This window comes from Brachycentrus maculatus, unplaced genomic scaffold (genome assembly GCF_059751285.1).
Source record: "Brachycentrus maculatus isolate JH-2025_06_01 unplaced genomic scaffold, ASM5975128v1 h1tg000785l, whole genome shotgun sequence".
NCBI lineage: Eukaryota > Metazoa > Arthropoda > Insecta > Trichoptera > Brachycentridae > Brachycentrus > Brachycentrus maculatus.
The window spans coordinates 489,865-512,564 of NW_028281513.1; the positions used below are offsets into that span (position 1 = coordinate 489,865).

General features: G+C 29.9%; 1 protein-coding gene across 1 annotated transcript in view; it reads right to left on the reverse strand.

Annotated features, from left to right (window-relative positions):
- LOC148300210 (CUGBP Elav-like family member 3) overlaps positions 1-22,700 on the reverse strand; it is a 225,132-nt gene that overhangs the window by 146,995 nt on the left and 55,437 nt on the right. Inside the window, exon 3 of the mRNA XM_088275105.1 lies at positions 16,152-16,169. Coding sequence (XP_088131231.1) covers positions 16,152-16,169 — 18 coding nt within the window. The remainder of the gene's footprint in view (positions 1-16,151; positions 16,170-22,700) is intronic.

The following is a 22,700-nucleotide window of genomic DNA, read 5'->3' on the forward strand; positions in this document are numbered from 1 at the left end:
AAGGCGTGGTTGGCTACACCCATTATTCATTCTGAATACTGACTACTATTCACGTATTGCGTGAGTCTTCCGACAGAATGGATTCATATTGTTCCATTTTCTATTTAAAGGCTCTACTCCGGTTGCAACCGTTTTCGATACAAAACATTCCATAAATGTAGAGTTTAGAGAAAGGCTTACACTATTGGCCATGTTTGCTATAACCGGCATACATTATGATTTTTATATATGTTTTCAATTTCAATGCAACCCTCTATAATATCATACAAGCATATATTCTGTTTACGACCTCCAATGAAGCAATCCATAAAAATATTCGTAATGAAAAAAATGCATAAAGAGTATTTTTTTAATGTCGTTATCAAATATAATTTGCAAAATACGGTTTTTTTATTCCATGTTGATTTAAAATAAAATTCTTTTTATAACTCAATTATTAAAATAGTACCTTATCAAATAAAAAATATCTTAAACGTAAATTCTATAAGACAAGGTGATCTGATGCCTCAGTCTAGAAATAAAAATTGAATGTTTTGTGAAAATACAAGCTGGTGATTTTAATTCAACTTAATACTTTAAATTTAATTAATCAAATAAATTAAGTAAATCATTTGATATCAGATTGTAAAAAAAGATATTGTGCATATTGAAAGCATTGTTAACTTTGTGGTATGATAAAATAACAATATTCTTATCATTTATTGTTTACACTGTGAAAATTATTAAAAAAAAATTAAAGTTGTGTTATACAAAGTGAACGATAAATGATAAGGAGGGTGTTATAAACAAATATGTTCAACAACCATTTTAATATTTTTCTCATACCATATATTTAATTTAAGTAAAAGTTTATTTAATGTCAATAATAATAGAACCATGCAAGCAATCGTCTTCACAGTTGATTATTAAATTTCTGAGTCACAGATATTCGTAGTTACCGTAGTATTCCAACGATCCACCCCTACCCTTGTTATTCTGTCATCCCTTTGAGACATGAAGGATCCACGCTGTCAAGGGCTGAAATCAAATTTTTGCCTTCTTAGATCAAAATTCTTTGGTGGAAAATTTTTTCAAACCCAAAAAACCCTATTCCATGAAAATCTAGATCGGTAAGACAAAAAATGCTCCAACGTTTTATGAACAAATAAACTAGTTTGTAAATACGGATAAAAAAAACACACACACATACGCACACACACGCACACACATAAATGTTAATTAAAAAACTTACTAATTTAAAACATAGATGTTCTTTACGTACATCAAATCATTTCAAGTGAAGCATACCTACAATAAATACAATATGGTTAGACAACAATGTTGAAAGCGATCACCTTCAGGTCGTATGCCCTATTAATACTCTTACTTCTTTATTTTTTTAAGTTTTTTTTCATAAGAATAAAATTTATAATGAGAGTATGTACAAAGAAACATTCTCGTACTGTTCAATTTTTATTTACAATTATTTCAATGAGCATTTTAATATGAAGATAAATGAGATAAACTCTCTTCCATTATTTAATTTCAATAAAAATCATCATTAAATAATAACAAAAATACACCTTGCTACGTATGTATATATGATCAAATGTGTACCAGTCTCATCCAATCGTATCACATATAATACTTCAGCTACGTTATTCTGTAGCAGGCCTATTCAAAACGTGCTCATAGCAAGCCATGCATATCCTATGAACTATTTGGGAAGAAGTATTCGGCCTCGGATAATGTAGCACTTCAATTTCAGAAGGAAATCGATGTCCGTGGAAATGCTGAAACTCATAATCCTTCAATAGCATCCCGCGAGCAATTTAAAAATATGATTAAAGAAATAAAATTGTCACATTTGAATTCAATTCCAATTGATTTTACTCTCATTATTTAAATGTGTTTATTTTTTTTAATATTAATTAATTGACTTTATTGTAATATCTAGCTTTTTAAAAAAAATATTTTACTTATTAACTTTCTAGCACCTTTTCTAAAAATCGTTTATGAAACGTTTTTCGATACATCCAGCATAATTATCATTCATCTTATGTAAAGCTTAGTCAAAAATTTTCAGACTCTTGGTGCGTTGGTCACATTATTTACCATGTATCCATTATCAATTATATTTTTTTATGAATATTTGATTTAACTTACATCTATTTTGACTATCCATTACGACTTTTTATTTACAACATTTTGAGTGTGTCCAAACACTTGTCCACAAATCTGGATTTTCTCCAATTACAGGAGTTTTTTTTTACATAGATGAAGAAGTCTCAACTTAAACCAGCCTATGCTACAAATAGTAAATGAAGTAAATGCCCAAACTTCCATATTCTTCTTCATCTTTGTTTAGATGTCAAAAAATAATATGATGTTTTATTTCAATATTTTTATTTATTTTGACGTATTTTCCAAAAGATTTTAAGTGAAAATTGTATGAAAGTAAAGTTTGGCAAAAGAAAGATAAAAGTAGATAGAATGCATTCAAAATTCAATATCTTTACAAATGTTAATGGATAGTAAGTTAGTCAAAATTTAAATATATAATTTTTAAAAATTGTTTTCCGCTTACAAAATACAATTACCTAACATTGAACCAATCGTTTAGTAGCGCTAGAATAAATAAAGTATTATTAAAATGTATAAATATATTATTATTATACGAACAATGTAATGCTCAATGAAGTAGACATAAAAAATATTTCTATTAAAATGTTTAAATGAAATATTGTTATTGTTTATTTAACTATTTGACTTTTGATAAAGAAATATAAATTTTAATATTTTACTCTTATAGTTATACTTACGTACATGACAGTTTTTTTTAGATTACTTTTATTCACCTGTAATTGAAATTATTATTTTTTTATTATTACATATTGTTTTTTTTTTTATATTCTGTTGGCTATCCAATAAATAAATAATGCATTTGTACGTGCTAGTACTGAACGGCGCGGAGTATTGGTACAGAGGGAAAGGCCCGAGTGTGGTGTGAGACGAATACTTCGATAGTTTATGGCGCCACTGACAGCCCCCTTTACATTATGAAAGGAGAAAATCCATCAGATGACATCGTCTGCTGCGACTTGAATGCGCTATTAGATTGCCAAAGCCGGAGAAATATGACGCGACGTTCTCAATTTTTTTCCATAAAGTTTCTAATGTTGACTTATTCAAGTCTCCTGCCACTTGAGGTGAATACATTAGAATTACAACCATTTGAGTGTGTCCAAATACTTCAGAAAATAGTTCACGAAATCTGGATTATCTCCAATTACAGGAGTTATTTTCATATTATTTTTTGACATCTCATAAAAAATGAAGCAGAATATGGAAGTCTGGCATTTACATTTTTTTTTTGCATTTTCATTTCACCAATAGATTTCTCTAGTGAAGTTCTAGTGATTCGAGAATAATGTTTAAAAATTGGTTCACATATTTATATATAGAACTTCCAAGAATTTGAGTGCTGTGGTTGTCAATAATGGGTAGAATTGGTGAATGTTACACGTGTGTAAAGTGATCACTTAAACCAGCCTATGACAGTCGTCAGCCCCTTAAATGCCCAGACTTCCATAGTCTTCTTCATATTTGATGAGTCGTCAAAAAAATATCATACATTAGAATTATTTTTCAAATATACTAAAACAATTATTTATTCGTATTTTTTTCAAATTTTGACCCTAGAATACTTCTTTTTCATTCATCTTCAAACCCTTATCTGCACCCTAATGGTGCGTTGAACACTACATCTTATTAGCCCGTTATTATCTTGATCGTTAACATATAAAGGAAAGGTAGTAGAACTAGAATACCAAACTATCGTTAAAATTACGACGGCAAAATGAAGATTGATGGAAAAAATAATTTTTGCGTCATTTCCGCACCCCTTGCTTCACGGTACCTTTTTGTTTTTCATCAATACGTGATCTCTCACACCCAAGGTTTGTCACTTTAACTTTTTAAATAAAAAAAGTTTTTGATTATCTCATCTGTTCCATTATATTTCTGTCGTTTTTTTACGAATGTTTAGTAACAATGTCACTTGTAGGACAGTTCAATAAACTATGCTTAAATAAATAAAATAAATTTCTTTGAAAAAAGGCGATAAAAAATATTCATCACATTAACTCAAAGCATTAAATTATTCAAACGTAGATTACAATAAATAATGGTGTTTAAAAAGAAAAATTTAAGTAATAAAATAGATGAAAATGATCTTAAAAGTTAAATATTCTTTGACACGGGTGTATTTTCAGCATTCTTAAACATATTGAAAGTCCACAGATGGCTAACTTAAGAAGGATTCTCATGAGATACAGAATTTTGATTAAATAAGGATTTATCTACCCAATAAACCAATCTGTTTATGTAGTTAGTGAAATATTTTAAAAGTAAATGGATGAGTAAAGTGGACCCATATCAAATTCAAATAAAAGCCATCAAGATCGACCATCAGCCCGATATTTCTGTATAAAACAATTAACTTTCCCAGAGTCCAACCGAACCTCAAATAATTTATCGGGGTCCTAACTTCGTTAACCCTTCAGACGCACAATTCCTCCTCCATAAAACGAGAAACAACAACGAATCAAACAATAAAGCCTGGGGCCAGAAACTACGTCACCGGTATAGAACAAACTGCCAAAAGTCGCCTCTCTGGTCTAACGCCATAAACACCGCGCTATATCCGCTTAAAATATTTCGTGTTCGAACAAAAATTTATCGATGCTGAGCGTATGTCGAGGCTGAATGTATTCGGGGGTGAACATATATTGGGAACAACAGCCGCGTGTACATGTGTAAGTGCTGACATTACGCCTCCCACGGCGATGTCTGCGTATGTTAGATGACAGTTCGTAATTCAGCCAATAGCTAAGTCCAGCTCTAACGGCTAATCCGCCAGCAAATATTTCATTTGCCTTTCAAACAGTGTAACTTATATCCACGACATTAGAGACAAGAAGATTTTGGATACGATTATACGAGAATATAATACTTTACATATTTTTAGTGGAAATAAATTTGATACTGTATTAATAACTCTTACTTAACGTGTCAGAAAATAATGTAATTTAAGGGTTCTTTAATATATATATGGCAAGTAAATAAAAAATCTAGAGAAAATTTCAATTCTTACTGAACAAATGACAGCTTCGTGGCTAGAATATAAAGTTTCACGAACTAATAAAATTCAAATTGTATGTCAAACAAATAAACATGTATAATTTAATATGCATTGTTTTACGGTACTTAAAAATGGGCCCATACCGTAGATTCTACGTATACATTTCCCAAGAGAGGTATAAATTCGTCGAGTGACAGACGGGCATAAATCAAAAGAGGTAAAACAGTCCCCGGAGCGTCGCGGGACTAAGGCAATATTAAATTAAACCTGATTCGCGATCTCTACAAAACAAATTGGTCGTGTTAACCGGATTGCATGCGGCGGTGTCTATGGAAGCGGGAGGGTTATTGGCGGCCATGTCTCTGCACCACGGATACAGTTCTAGGAACCCCAATCGGCGATTTTACTGTCTGACCAAAACACCAATTACGCCCGCCCCTGTGTACCCACACTTGCCAATAAAGAAAATTCATTATTATTTTACATAGTGGAAGGGAAATTCATTACATCGATGGCAGAAATTCGCTCGGAAATACGGACGCAAATTGAGTCATAAAAAGTATAATTTTCCCAAATTTAATTCAGTATGTTTAGTGGCTACATTTCCTTTTTAACACGCTTCATTGTAATTTAAAGAGAAATTATATCCGATTAAGACTTATTCTTTTAAATAAATTTAAATGCGGCTTTTATTGGGTTTTGGGAAAAAAAATAAAGTACAAAACTTGTAGTAAGTATGATGATAAATGTTTAAAATCTTATTAAGTAACACCTAACATTTTCCGTTTAAACAAAGATAGAAAATGTTAACGAAAAATTTTTCATGCAATTTTAATGACGACCACTTTACTTTAGTTTTTTATATGAAAATGAAGATCCATCAAACAATTCATTATTTTTAGAAGTATCCATTATTTCCTGAACGGACTATGATGTCCAATGCTTTTTTTTTTCTCCAGACGTTGCGTTTCAGCAATGCATTCTGTAATACGATTGATTGTATCACATAATGATCACTCCGGAATATTACATTTAAATAAAACATGAAGAAAATGGGATTTTACTAATTAAGCCTCGTTGAGTCTATATTAAATAATAATGGTTTTGTAATTATTCCTTAATTTGATATCTACAATTCCAATGGAAATAAAGTAATGTCAATTTTATACTTTTATTATTTTTTTTTCAACACGGTATTTTAATTATGTAAATCAATACATAAAAAATAAGGACATCATATGTAACGATGTAATATATTTGTAAACAAATTCATCCTACATATCATAATATTTACACTTACCATAACGTAATAGGCAATAGGAAACTTATTTCCATAGAAATAAGTCTCTTATTGTATATTATTATAGGACTTACCATATTAAAAGTAAAAAAAAAATGTCACAAGCGAAGATTTCGGTAGCATATTTGATAAAAATCTCACATTTGTTTCTCATTTTATTGATAAAACTAATACAGCCTCCGCCCCCGTAGTGTAATGATCAGCACGCTTGGCTACCGTGCTTGAGGTCCCGGGTTCGATTCCCAGGGGGAGTAAAATAAATATCAGTGTTTTTTCACTTAAATATTTATTCAATATAACCCTGGACTGGTACCTGAAGCTGATCACCCTTCCTTTGTGTGTTAACGATCAAGATAACACTGCGTTTATATAATGCAGTGCCCTATGCACCATTGGGGTTCAGATAAGGGTTTGAATGAAATGAAATACAACAGCGAAATTCCTAGGACTTAATATTAGTAAAAGGTATTAGTATAAACAGCAAAAGGTTTTAACTTAAATCATTCATTGTTTTTTTTACATTAGTTAGTAATTTAGAATATAATTTCATAATTTGGTCTTCCTTTTATATACGTCTCACCAGTAAATATAATAAATAATGAACATATTCTAAAACCTTATTTATTTATCTGATTTTGTAAAATAATTTATTGACGATACACAATTTAAAAAAAAAACATTGACACGTAAAAGTAAAATTAGTATTTTTTTCAATTTTATACTACATTTCAAATGGCTGATTGGACGTCCTAGTTTCAAATAACGATATAACTTTGATACGAAGTAGACAAATGATGATTGCGCTACTTTACATGAAAGTATCTAGAACTAATTATTAGATTATCTCTCCGAATACAGAAACATACAAATGATGTTAGTTCAGTTGATCTCCTTTGCTCTTCAAAATTTTAATTCAAATTAATGATCTTAGTACCAGAATAATTTATTGTTAATTGAGTTAACTAAATCTTCTGAATATGTCTCTTAATATGTAGTCTTTCATATATTTGTAATACATTCTCTTATTTATTTAATGAGGCCCAGGACATGTACAAGAAGCGCAAGACTTATCACCGTGCCTTCACGCATTCAACGTTTAATTGATCAAGATGCTTTATGCACCAGTGGTGGGGATAAGGGTAAGAAATATGTATTAACTTTTATAAATAATGAACAAAACAGTTAAAAATTAATGTGTAAATGTAAAGCATATGAATAAAGTAGTATAGTTTTTGGACAACGGTTTTAGCGGTGAACACGTTTTTAAAATTCATAAATGAATTTTCTTTAATTTTAGAATTTTTACTATAGACTTTTACAGAATAGTGTCAAGTCATTCGTGTAAATTACATGATAAGTACTTGTATGTACTATTCTAATTACAAATTTTCATACTTTATTTGTTTTACATAACACTTATTTGAAGTGCAAAAAAAAACACTTTTTTAATATATGAGTTTATTTTATTATGACGGCTAGTTTTTTAGTTATATGTAGACCTAAATATGAAAACATAGCTTTAAAAAACTAGTCGTCATAATAAAATAAACTCAGGTTAAAAAACAGGTGTTTTTCTTTTACAATTTCATCATGTCTTACCACAAAGTAAATGCCGAAACAATAAATAATTTGAAAAACAATAATTTGAGTTTGTCCAAATACTCGTTCACAAAATCTGGATTTTCTCCAATCACTGGAGTTATTTTCTTTTTTTTTGACATCTCATCAAAGATGAAGAACAATAGGGAAGTCTGGGCATTTACGGGGCTGACGACCGTCATAGGCTGGTTTGAGTGATCACTTTTCACACGTGTAACATTAACCTATTCTAACCATTTTTGACAACCACACTACTTAAATTCTTGGAAGTTCAATATATAAAGTTCTTTTCATATCATCAATAGATGTCTCTAGTGAAGCTCTAGTGGTAAAAAATATGTTTCGAAATTGGTTCACATATTTATAACCATAAAATATGCATATCCGGTTATAAAAACGTGAGCTGCAATATCATGGTTACAAATAGTGACGCGGGGTAACAAGAAAGAATCGCGGCCGAGAATCCGCATCCCGCCATAGACAAAACTACCCCCACCGGGGGTTGGAAGCCGTGAATTTAAATACGATTTGGTCCTAGGGTATCTTATTGGTGTGTCTGGTGCTAATCTCGACAACGCGGGCACGTTGGTTATACGGTTATACCGACTAGGTGGCTGTTGGCTGTGACAACACTGCAATTGGATTTCGTTTCCCGGCTAAGCCTCTCTCAGCTTTTATACCGCCGACCACCCTCTTGGTGAATTGTAGACACCGGCTCTGATAAACAATAGAGTAATAATACCGACGCTTTTGTCTTCGGCTGTGTGATTTATAATTCAGTAATTGCAGAAATACCGCGGCCATTGTTTATTATTTTCATATTACACCTAACCCATTCCGCTTTCAAAAAAATACAGCCAATAATCAAAACTTTCAAAAATATTAATTTTCCCAAAAATATTTCATGTAAAATCGCACATTTTTGTTAAATAGTTTAAACAAACGAATAAACATTTTTTTAAATGTATATTAGACCTGAAGATGGAAACTGTGCTTCCGAACCTAGTTGTCATAAATAAACTCAAGTGGTAAAAAAAACAAGTGCTTTCTTTAATAATTTCAACATGTCTTACCATATAGTAAATGCCGAAATAACAAATAAAATATGTTTAAATCATTTATGGTTTCGGCATTCCTTTTGTTTAAATAAAATAAATATAACTTAACAGGTAAAAAACAAGTGTTTTATTATAAATGTTATATTTAGATCCATTATTTCTTTGTATACGGTAAACATTTACGAGTATATGTGTCTTTGTCATTATTGAAAAATCGTTTATTATTTAATATTTTTAAAAAAAATACAAGGTGTAATTGTAAATGGACTAAATTTGTTTTCAATATAAGCATTAACAAATGTTTTCAAAAAATAAAATTTTACTTTTTTAAAGATCTGATAGTAAGTACAAAGTTTTAATTATTTTCTATGTCATACGAAGATCATTATCAAGTGATTTTAAATAATTTGTAATAATATTTCCAATTTTTCCCGTGAATGGACTGCTGTAAATAACTTCAAAGGTTTTACGTGTAATTCATCTGAATTTAAGTATTCAAAATTAAAACAGAATTAAAAAAAGTAAAGACCAATTAAAAATAATAACAAAATACCGAAAAACATCTCTAGATGAGAGGTTATTTTGGTAAAAAAAAGTATTTTATATAAAAAACTAAACTTCATTACGCGGTTATTAACGATTATATCAATATTACTATCTTAATAGAAATTCAAAAATTGGAAAATAATTTCAAACATCAAATATCCGCCTTTTACGCCAAAAATTTTATTAATTTCATAAAATATTGAGAAATGAGCATTTTTTGGAAATTATTTGGTATTTGAACATTTATAAAACTCAGGATTTAATGAATGTTAATTAAAACATTTCATACCTACTTGTAATAAAAAAATATACACAAAGTGAACGATGAATGATAAGGAGACTGTTAAAAAATATTTTTTTTATTAATGTAAGAGAATCTCTCATTACCTTAAAAATAAATCCTATCAGAAATTAAATCCTGTCTTTAAACTTTTAGTTCAACAGCCAACATGAAATTCTGCTCAGAAAGTTCCAATAAAAATCTATTGAAAAAGTTTTTCGTATTGAGGCGGCCCGATATCCCTGCACATTTTACAGGGGCCAATTGGAAACCAACACTTTAGCAAATTTCCAGCATTTTCCGCTTCTTTCCTATTGTTTGTATGGGAACGGTCATGTGTGTGTTCTTAAACCTCCCAGCCGGTAAATTGGCACTGCAATAACAATCATAATGTGGTCAGCCAGACTTCTACATACAAGCAAAACAAATACAATGCTTATGGGGGCTTACACTAACTTTCTATTGGATACACAATTTAGCGATTGGAACGCCACCCACCTTTACATTGTGTGTTTTAAGACAGATATAATTTATAGTCAGACATAAATATCGATTCAGTTTTCTGTACTTCTGTGACTTTATCGTGATAAATAGTAAGATTTTTAAAACAAATTTTCATTAAAATATCAAACAAAGTATAAGTTGATCAAGCATATTAAAATTTCATTGTTTATAAAAATAAAACGTTTTTTTAAAATACAATATACGGCAAAATTCTAACTATCATTTATTGTTGAACTAAACTTCTCTTTTTGTTTATTTACTAATATAATATGATCATTTCTCTTATCTTCTTCACTTCATTAGTTCAATTATTATTATTTACTTACATTTCCATTCTTTAACGCCACTAATCAATAAAACATTAATTTATAAAAGCATTAAATTTCCTTAAAAAAATTACACCCTACGATGTCTCATTATACATTTTCACTCTTATTTCATAAGAAATATAAGTTTGTGATTAAATGGATGAATAAGTTTGTTAACAGTGGAAATATTGAGGTCTGGGAATTTTAAGAGCTTGCGATCTGTCATTGGCTGATTAAGATCACTTTATACACACTGTTACATACAATATATTCTTCACACAATTGATAATCCTTAATATACTGAAAATACTGAAACTTAAAATGCAGTTCTGGATACTAGTTGTCTTTACTTAAATAAATTCAAAAAGTGGTCTCATACGAGCGTTTAATTTATTTAAAAAATTTCATCATCAAATTTTACTATAAATTTAAGGCCAAATCAACAAATGTGTCGGGATATGGTCCCGTGGTTAATGTAGCGGACTCTTAAGTCAGAGTTTCTTGGTTCGAGCCCACTCTACCAAAATTTGATACCTATTTCTAATAATGAGCCGCTTGGGCTCGCAGAAATGGTAATAAATAAAATATTTGTGTAAATAATAAAAACACAAATATTTCTCTTTTTTTTAATTAAAAAAAATAATAATCTCTAAAATTATTTCATAACTTGCGGATATGCATCAGTCATTCGCCATTTGTTTTTTTTATCTTTATGAGTATGACGTCACATACCTTCATATTGAAAAGAGCCATAGCAATAAAATAAGTCTAGCAAATCCTAGACACTTCTGATTTCATTCCACCCGATTGTTGTAATTTGAGTTTGGACATAAAGTGGCTGTAAAAATAAATCCGGTCTCGCAACACAATGGCTAAGGACTTTTATTTATGTTCCAGAAACCTATTCAGGCTGCTGAAATATGATGAGATCACGAACGAATCAGACTTTTCAGATCGTTATCAATGTATTGTTCTATATCACGAGTTTTGTGGCCAGACTTCTATTATTTGAACTTTGCTCTTTGAAAATTTTTCTTATACCTTTTCGCTAATGGGAGAACATGTTTTATGGAGGTGTATTATCATGTATGTGCATATGTATGAAATACTTCCTTTATTAAATTTGCATAAGTTGAATTGAACATTCACAAAAGTTACTCAGTTAACTCAACTATAATTTACTTATTTGTTTATAAATATAATACCATTTACGTAAATTTTACAAATATTTTTCATTCTTCAAGAATTTTTTACAAAAACCAACTCTAGATTTAAAAAAAATCATAATATTAACTACCAAATAAAGGTTTTATATTATAAATCTAGTTAAATAAAAAATTGCAATGTATGCCAAAGAAAGCATAAGAATATATTTTGTGGTACGATAAACTATAACAATAGAGGGAAAGTTGAAGGGAAAAAAGGTAAAGAAAGAAGGACTTTTGGGAAACAGTAAAAAAGGAAAAGCATCGTATCATATCAAGATCTGAAAGGCCTATCTTTGGATAGCCAGTAAATTAAATTTTTGCTTGGTCTTTCAAATAAATAAATAAAATATATTCCAGTAAAAATATTAAGTTTCGTCAAAATTTTTGTGAATCTTTGAATAAATAATTTAATGAAAATTTCTCTGTGTAAAATAAATTCAATGATTCAGGGATAATGTTAAGAAATCTGCATACTCATTTTTTATTTATTTTTTTTTCAATGAAGGCTTATAAACCAAGCACCTTGTCAAAACTTCAAATTTATATTCCATCATTAATTAACTTTCAAGTGTTTTGTCAAAAAGTTTGAAATTGAAAAATAGGAAGGTTTTTTAGAGCAATTACGGCCAAGCTGAAACACCTGTTACCCGTGCCAAATTTTCCAAGTTAAAGAACATATCTCCTCAAAAAATGCTTTTTCCATCCAGCAAAACAAAAAGTTTGAAATGGAGCGCCGAAAGTGAGGCCTGGCATATCCGGAGGCTATAAGAGAAAAGGAGGCAACAGAGTTGCGAAAAGTTTCAAGAATTCATTCTATTTTCTGGAAAATCTCGCGTGAAACTGTTAAGGAGATTATAACCAATGGCCGGGCAATTCATTTTTATGCAAAAATATCCTTCTTCAATTAATGTTATATTTGAAAAAAATATTAATATTTTATTCGAACTAAGAAAATGCTTTTTCAATGTAAAATTAATCTGCTTACTTACAAACTTCGTCCATGGTCGTCATATGTCGTGACCGATGTTTTCAATTTAGGCAAATAAACCACTTTCCGACACATTTAATTCATAGGTTGAATGGTGAAAATTAAACATGTGTCTAAAATGATCACTTGAACCAGCCAAGTCGTAATCTATGTAAATGTCCAGACTTTTATTTACTCATCTTAATAAAATTCTTCATCTGTGTTGAGACAAAAATGAAATATCTTATTTTTCCTTAACTGAGCCAAAATAAAAATTATTATGTAACATACCACAGATATTAACCAATATTTTTTTAATATAATTTTTTGACATATCAACATAGATCAAGAAGAATGTGGGAAGCCTATGTTGAGATGTCAAAAACCAATATAAAAAATAACTCATAATTGGAGATAATAAATTTGTAAACAAGTATTTGGACACACTCAAAATGTTGTAAACCAATAAAAAATTAACTAGTTACTTTCTCTACCAAATTTCACAACAGTAATAATTCATGCTTATATATTATGTCGTAGTGTTTTATCATTCGCACAAATATAATATCATAAAACAGCTTACTTGAAAAACGTTGTTCAAGCAGTATTATTTACTCGTCTAATAATTCTTATAGTAGGTAGTGCTTAATGTTGTTTTGAGCTTTTTAAATGAAGTAGCGCCTAGTATCACAATTAGCTAACACAATTGCCAGTCATAAAACAACATACCTTTACGATAGAACTGGATGGCGCCTACAGATAATAAACTGCTACTACTTACGCCAAGAACCCGCTAAAATTAGATTATTTTCGCTATGAATTCTGAGGAAAACTATGGAAGAATATTATTCCTCCTAACCAGACATGAGTATGAGTAATAATAATTTGCAAATAAGAAGTAAGATTCTGAAACCCGGGCCAACTATCTATTCACCTGCATTGCAGACTTTCAGGTAAAAAAACGGTTTTTATGTTTTTTGAAATATTTGCTGTTACAATATATTCATAAAAAGATTTTTCATACATCGTTTTTCATTTAAATATAAAAAGTAAAGCGGAATATGGTTAAAACTTTTATTTTTGTATTTATTTAAAGATAAAATTAAATAAAAAAATAATTAAATAAAAGATTTTTTCAATGTACCAAGTACTTCAAAATATATTTATTTTGCAATGTTTTAATACAAAAATAATTTTACAGGCTTTCAAATGAAAATTTCAAGATTTTATTTACTTTAATAAATTCAATAATTTTCCCATTACATAAGTATACAAATCTTAAATTTTGAACTTGATTTCCAACACCTATTCCCACCCAATGGTTGACTTAGTTGTAAAGTATTTTAATGTAAGGCATTTTTAATACACTTGACTCATGAACCTTGGAGTGGAATATATTTTTTTGGATACAGATGACGTAAATGAACTTGATCAGGATGAAGGATATTGTTTATTCATAGGAAAGGAAATAGAAGAAGAATAGTAGGGAAATTAATTTAAAAATAAAAAAAAAGACAAACTTCGGTATCCGCTACAGAACTAAGGGTGGATATCCTATGTAGTTTCTTAGAGTAGAAAACAATTTAGGGACTTATCTGTTGAATATATTCATACGTGTTATATTATTATCATATTCTACGTTTATTTCAAAGTGCATTAATATTTCTGTTTAATTCGATTTTAATAAAATTTAAAAATACAATCATGATATCATGACCACGAGAAAAAATGATATTTACAGTACCGACCCAGTGTTATTTTCAGGTATGTCATTATATTGCGTTATTTAAACAGTTCTTCATTACTTGGATTGAAAAACTTTGAAAAACTGTCATTATGCCGGCGAGGGGAGTGTGTCGATAATTTCCATACCCGCGATGGGGGTGGGAGTAAATGAGCCGAAACTCTTCAACGCTAAGAAGGGAGTCGATGAATAATAAATAATATTTTATATTACTTTTAGCTGTAATGCAAAAATTGCAATTATATAGAAAAGATAAGTATTATTTTCACACTTATGATTCGATACAAAATAACGCTATCGAAAATTACAACACATAAAAAATAAACTCGAATACAAAACTGATTAATGATGTTTTGAGTTAGTTGAAAACGAAACATTGTTGTGAAAATAAGAACAAAAAAATCGAAAGTATATTATTACATCACTGAGTGCAGAAGTAAGCAAGTTTGTTTACCGTGTTTAAGGTATCAAATTCAATTCAGTGCAAAGATAAGTACCATATAACAAAAAACATCATCGAAATCATAGCCAAAGACATAAAAAGATATTCCAAAAAACAAGAATAAAAGTAAGTGCTTTGTTCGTTATCCTCAAATAATAGGAAAAAAGAAATATATCAGAGTGAATCTCTTGAAACTTAATATAACGAAAACAATGTGATTAACCTGATGATTTAAGTGCCAGTCCAGGAAAATCTATCAAACGTTATTAATAGATAATTTAACATTAATAATGTGTCATTGGTACGGGAAAACTCAGTAAACGCACAAAATAATAATAAATATTTTGTAATTATGTATTTGTTGAAATAAAAAAAATTATTATAACGATTAAAACACAGCCCACGTCTGTTGTGTTGAATAGAATGAAAACCACAGAGCTTAAATTCAACTTAAATCACGTCAGGTTGTTCAATAAGATAAGGGAATGAAGAAGAAGAAAGGTAACGTCGCGTGTTTGGAGACTGCCAGCTTAAAATAAAATGCCAAAATCATCAGCGCATTCCTCGAAGCCTGGCTACGAGTGTTACTACTACAGCTACTAGCCTGGTAACTGGTAACACAAGACTCGGTAAATGTCACGGGTAACTAAAGACATATGCTTCCCCTTCGGTTTGTTTTGGCACCATTAGGCGACATTCGTGACGATGGAATATAACCGTTACACTGTGAGTGGTTTTGCTTAATTTACTGAGGCAGCATGGCTGTAAGTTTATTTTGCTGTTTTTTTTATCGTACTTTCAACAGCATTTGTGTGAATAAACTTAATTTTGTGATGTTTATATTTATTTTTTTGCAAAAAAAAAAATTTAAAATCGAAATATTTTTTCTGATAAAACAAATTCATACGTCATTTTGAAATTACCTCAAGTATTTGACTTTCTAATCTTTAATCTATCTATCTATCTATCTATATTGACTTTACACTATGAAAAGATTATTGTACTATGCATTGTATAAAAATAAAAGCATTAAAAAAATATTTAAAAAAATTATATTGAAATAAACGACATACCTGCTTTCTCCATGCCACCTAAAACAAAAAAGAAATTAAAATTATTCGAAATATTTTTATCAACATCTGTCTCATATATTTGCTTTTATTCTTCAAACGTAAATAATAAACAATGAATATTTATAAAATCTAAATAATTAGAAATTTGAGAAGAAGAAAAAATAAAGCATAAAAAAGATTTTTAAAAATAATCAAGCATCAAATATGTTGACATAATGGAAAAAAAAACAAATAATACAAGAACTCAATTATTGTTTATCGAATTAAGTTTAACTGTTTTAAGTTACAAATTTTTAAAAGAATTGTAATAAATATATTCTTAGTTTTACTATTATATCTTATTTTATTACACTTTTTTGGTTTTTGCATTCGATACACTTATCCATTAACACGTTTGTGTCACGGGGGTAGAAAACGGAAGCTGCCATTATAATGCAGTGCAGAAGTTGCAGTTAGTTTACATGGAGCGTTGTAATAATGAGTGTACGAACCATTGTTGACGTGTAAATAGGTGGGTTTCCCTACGCTTTTTACCCCACTCTACCCTATTTCACTATTAAGGTTCGCATGTACCGGCTTAACAAAAATTCATACACGTCGGCATAGAAATAAGGCATAGGTCATAATATTATTTTTAAATAAACAGGAGAAAAATACTTGTACTGAATTCATTTTATTGACTTTTTGGTATAATCTTGATCATATTTTTATACCAAAAAGCTTTTTATAAAATACAATGAATAATGTAAAGCAAATTTATTACAATATATAATATCACCTTGTTTATCAATGGCATCGGAAATGCAGAACTGATCGCATTGTCATCGTTTAATCAACGAAAACAATAACACTGTGTCAATACGATGCAGTCGGTATCTTAAGCAACGTTGGGTGCAAATAATGATTTAAAGAAAAAACTCTTATATTTAAATATTATTTTTCAGTTAAGTATCAGTTATATTATCTAACCAAAAAAAATCGTATTTTTTTCGATTCTTAACTTTTATTTTTATAAATTAATTTTTTAGACGATTGTTGAAACAATTTACTATTTACTATATATTGAAAGTATGTGTCAATAATAACAACAAACATTTCAGCTTACAATGTTGTTTTTCCGAAGCTTTATTTTTCTAATACTGTTTTAATTACGACGTCAAAAAACCAATAAATCCTAACTTCGCATGAAATCTACAATATAGATTGCAAGAATTAATTTCAATTAATTAATATAATATTAAGTATTTAAATTTTGAGGCCACTAGAGATAACTCAATTTTCTTCTCAATCATATATAATAATATTTTACAATAATATTTTACATGGAGCGTTGTAATAATAAGTGTACGAACCATTGTTGACGTGTAAATAGGTGGGTTTTCCTACACTTTTTACCCCACTCTACCCTATTTCACTATTAAGGTTCGCATGTACCGGCTTAACAAAAGTTCATACACGTCGGCATAGAAATAAGGCATAGGTCATAATATTATTTTTAAATAAACAGGAGAAAAATACTTGTACTGAATTCATTTTATTGACTTTTTGGTATGATCTTGATCATATTTTTATACCAAAAAGCTTTATAGAAAATACAATGAATGAAGTAAAGCAAATTTATTACAATATATAATATCACCTCGTTTATCAATGGCATCGGAAATGCAGAACTGATCGCATTGTCATCGTATAATCAACGAAAACGATAACACTGTGTCGATACGATGCAGTCGGTGTCTTAAGCAACGTTGGGTGCAAATAATGATTAAAAGAAAAAACTCTTATGTTTAAATATTATTTTTCAGTTAAGTATCAATTATATTAACTAAAATAAATCGTATTTTTTTCGATTCTTAACTTTTATTTTTATAAATAAATTTTTAAGACGATTGTTGAAACAATTTACCATTAACTTTATATTAAAAGTATGTGTCAATAATAACAACAAAAATTTCAGCTTACAAAGTTGTTTTTCAGAAGCTTTTTTTTTCTAATACTGTTTTGATTACGACGTCCAAAAACCAATAAATCTAAACTTCGCATAAAATCTACTTTGATATTATTAAATTTACTTAAATATTTTTTTTTAACATCTCATCAAAGATGCCCAGACTTCCATATTCTTCTTCATCTTTGATGAGATGTTAAAAAATAATATGAAAATAACTCCTGTAATTGGAGATAATCCAGATTTTGTGAACAAGTATTTGGACACACTCAAAATGTTATAAAATCTACAATATACCTTGCGAGAATTAATTTCAATAATTCAATATAATAATAAGTATTTAAATTTTGATGCCACTAGAGAAAACTCAATTTTTTTCTCAATCACTACTTTATTAATTTGGAGATATAATTTTATTAATTTACCAATATTTATGTATTAACGTTTCCATTTTTGTCTTTACCTAGCCACCGAGAATCCTCATTATATTAATTGCCTCACTGCTTAGTCATAATGAATGAATTACTACAGAAAGCCAATGCCATTTTAGTAGTTAATAAGATATCGCATTAGGATAACAGCAGGCATCAATTGCACTGCGCAGTAATGATTGTATACCAATATATGTAATAAGTAACAAACAATTCACATACAAATGGCTAAAATAATATACATATACGAATCCAACAGTATAGCTTTATTGGGGTAAGCCTTCCTACCAATACGAGTGCATAACACATTTACACGTCATTATACGTAGGTTACATACAGAATACCTCAAAATGAATGAAATCAACAGGATGTTTAAAAATCAAAAATTGTTCGATTTTTAATTTTTATTCGGTAAAAAAATGTTGTAAATAAAAAATATTGATTGGTAAGTTGGGCAAATTTATGGTTTAAAATATAAATTTACTTCACTAATTGATTCGGTAGTCACATTGTGGTAAAATCAATCAATTTTTAATTAAAGTTTTACTTTTTATTTCATTTATTATTTTGGCATTAACTTTGTGGTAATATTAAGAAAACACTTGTTTTTATACCACTTGAGTTTTATCAAAGACTACTAGTTTTGGAAGCTAAGCTCCCATCGTCAGGTCTGAATAAAAACTAAAATATAAAATATAAAATTGTTCTATAAATAAGGAGAGGTGAAAGTTAGGGGGAGGGGGTTAGTAATGGGGCGGAGTTTGAAAACAAAGGAGAAATGAACATAGTTTTACCTACATAAGTTTCACTAAGTAAATACCACTATTTACTAATAACTTTAATAGTGGTATTAACTAATTAATAATTTTATTGATTAACGTTCACAAAAAGGAAATGTGGCATTAACCTTTTATATTATATTTGAATTCGATTTTGATTTGAACTCCGATTTTCCCGATCACCGTAAATTGAGTGGATTCTAGAATCTATAAAACCAGACATATCACCTTGTCTTCATATAATAAACTATCCAGTTAACGCGTGGTCGATTCGATGCGATATCCTATGCATCACACTGTAGGGAGAGGTATGAAAGACAAAAATAAATTTTATTTTATATATATTATATTTATCCTTTCACATAATAACAAATAACAATTTACTCTCAACGATTTGTCTCAACGAAACATCTATCATTTTTACACGAAAAAAGATATTTGTTTTAACATTCCCATGATCTGGAGTTTGGCTAGCTTAAGTGATTACTTAAAAGACTTGTGGTACAATCACCATTATACCTTTTATTTAAAATCCATATTGCATTTTTTTGTTATATGTACATATTATGCATTGTTGTTGGATTACTATCATATGCATATTGAAAGTAATTTTGATACATATAAAGCTTGGTTTTTGGTACTTTATCTTAGATGTATCATTTTGATTTTGTATCTTCGTGATGTATCATTTTCAGTGTGATAAATCCAGTGTCTGATTGAATAAATAATCAAAAAAAATTTTTTTCTTGGTTATCAACTTCTGAAAGTCGTAATGTGTGGTGTTATTTTTTCTAACCCCTTTCCACATCCAATGGTGCAAAGGGCATTACATCGTTTCGACGCAGTGTTGTCTTGATCGTTGAGTGCATGAATGAAAGGTTTACAACATTTTGAGTGTGTCCAAGTACTTGTTCACATATCTGGTTGTCAATAATGGGTAGAATTAATGAATGTTACACGTGTTTAAAGTGATCACTTAAAACAACCTATGACGGTCGTCAACCCCGTAAAAGCCCAGACTACCATATCCTTCTTCATCTTTGATGAGATGTCAAAAAAAATTATGAAAGAGAGGTGATCAGCCCTACGCTTATTGTACTAGTCCAGGATGATATGAACTAAATATTAGAGAGAAAATCCCCCATATTCTCCCTCCACCCTGGGAATCAAACTCAAGACCTTCAACACGGTATCCAAACGCGCTAACCACTAAACTACGGAGTTGGATACAATTCCTGAGTTTTGAATTACCTAACGGCCAAGTGACTCTGAAATCTAGCTACGGCTTATGCAACACCGCTTATCATGTCCCCACTCATGCTTCAACTGTATAAGTTTCATAGCCTTTGCCTAATCGTGAGTGGATTTACTCTTTATGTTTAAAGTTACTATAATTTCATGTAATTCATAAGTGAAAATAGGCAAAAACACTCGCTATCCGCTAGATGCATGAGATAAAATTCATACAAGTGTTACTAATTACATGGATAATATTTAATAGTAACAATTCATTCTGTATATCTAATAGAGTATCCACAATAAGCAAGACATTAAAGTGCAACAATCCATTTGCATCTCGGCACTACAACACGCTATCGGGTCTCCGTTCCACACCCTGCAATACCTACCCGACCCCCGCCCTACCCAGTCCCGTGAGAAATTTCAACTTGTATTATAATCTGCCCATTTCTGAACGAGTAGTCGCTAGTCGCTAGTCGCGCCGCAGACAGCAGTGACAGGATACAAACGGCAGACTCCAATTCAAAAGTCCCGAAGAAAATAAACCCGACGAAGTAACCCATCCGTCAAAAGACTCGAGTCATTTATTTTTGTTCTTTCACTCTTTCCGGATTTCGCGCAAGCTTATTTTGCACCACGTATACGTGAATTTTAAACGAAGGTTTGTTAAGTTTTTCGAAAATAATATATTTTTTACAGTTTTGACATATCAACATAGATAAAAAAGAATATTTTATTTTTGACATCTCACGAAAGATGAAGAAGAATATGGAAGTTTGGGCATTTACAGGGCTTACGACCGTCATTGGCTGGTTTGAGTGATCACTTTACACACTGTAACATTCATCATCTAATTTCAAAACACTGTTCTTGAATCACTAGAATTTCACTAGAGACATCTATTGGTGAGATGAAGAGAAGCTTTTTATTGAGCACAACCTTTTTAATTTGTTTACCCCTTCCATATTCTTCTTGAGATGTTTAAAAGAATATGAAAAATGACTCCTTTAATCGGAGATAATCAAGATTTGTGAACAAGTATTTTGACACACTCTAAATGTTGTAAAAAAGGATATGTAATTCTGGATATTTACAGGGCTCAGACCTTTAAATACCCAGACGATAAAACAAGTGTTTTTTTAAGAATTATAAATTAAAATACCATATGACAAATTAGTTTATTCGTTTAGCACGCAAACCATGAAATTAATCAATAAAATAGTAAATGCATAAACATTAAACTCAAAGTACTCTTAAAATTTTGAGTGAATTGTCAGGTGTTCATTCAACAAATCTAAATGTTCTAGCCATATCAGACATTCTTTTTTTCTACCTACCTACTTCCATATGGTAAAAAAACAAATAATCCAAGGATGAGATATGGTGTGGTGAGGCGGTTTGGATATGTAGAATGAATGACTGAGACAAATGCAGTTGGAAATAGAAGCAGGAAAAGAAAACTTTTAAAGCATTTTTCATAAACATGAAAATGATCAGGTCAGGAGTCGGAATAATTGCCAGGTATGTATGAGGAGATGGCATTCGTTGGTATGGCATGTTTTTCTCTCTCCTATAATCTACGGGAAGCAGCGTTACACGTTGTAAGTTCGTTACAGTTAAGTAAATCATCTACATTTACATATATATTTACCTTTAATGTTTATCGATTTGTGAATTATACCCTTAGTACCAAGAGTACTAAAAACTACAAGCAAGAAATAAAAACGATTAAGTTCATGTAATTTGTATAATTCGGGTATCAAGTTTTCGCTAATAGGTTTTACGATGTAAGATTAAACAGATATAAAAAAAAACAGTGAAGATGAAAACGTTTCCCAGAAGGCCTTAGATTACTCTTCTCGTAACGTTTGCATTACTTTTATCGCACAAAGTAGAAATTTTTATGTAATGTTTTCTTAGACGAGCCGAGATAAAATGTTAAGGAATACGTATTTTGTATTTATATTTGCCATATCTTCTTCGAAACAACTTTATGGAAGAAATTTCCAGAAGCCCTCCGGCATTCACCGTTCTCACTCAGGCTCACGCCTTGAAACTTTTGCCAACCGTTTTCATAGTGTCATCCCTTACAAAATACATGTCAAAATGAATCTTTTCATCCTTCAATGCGCGAAATATGCGATAAATTAT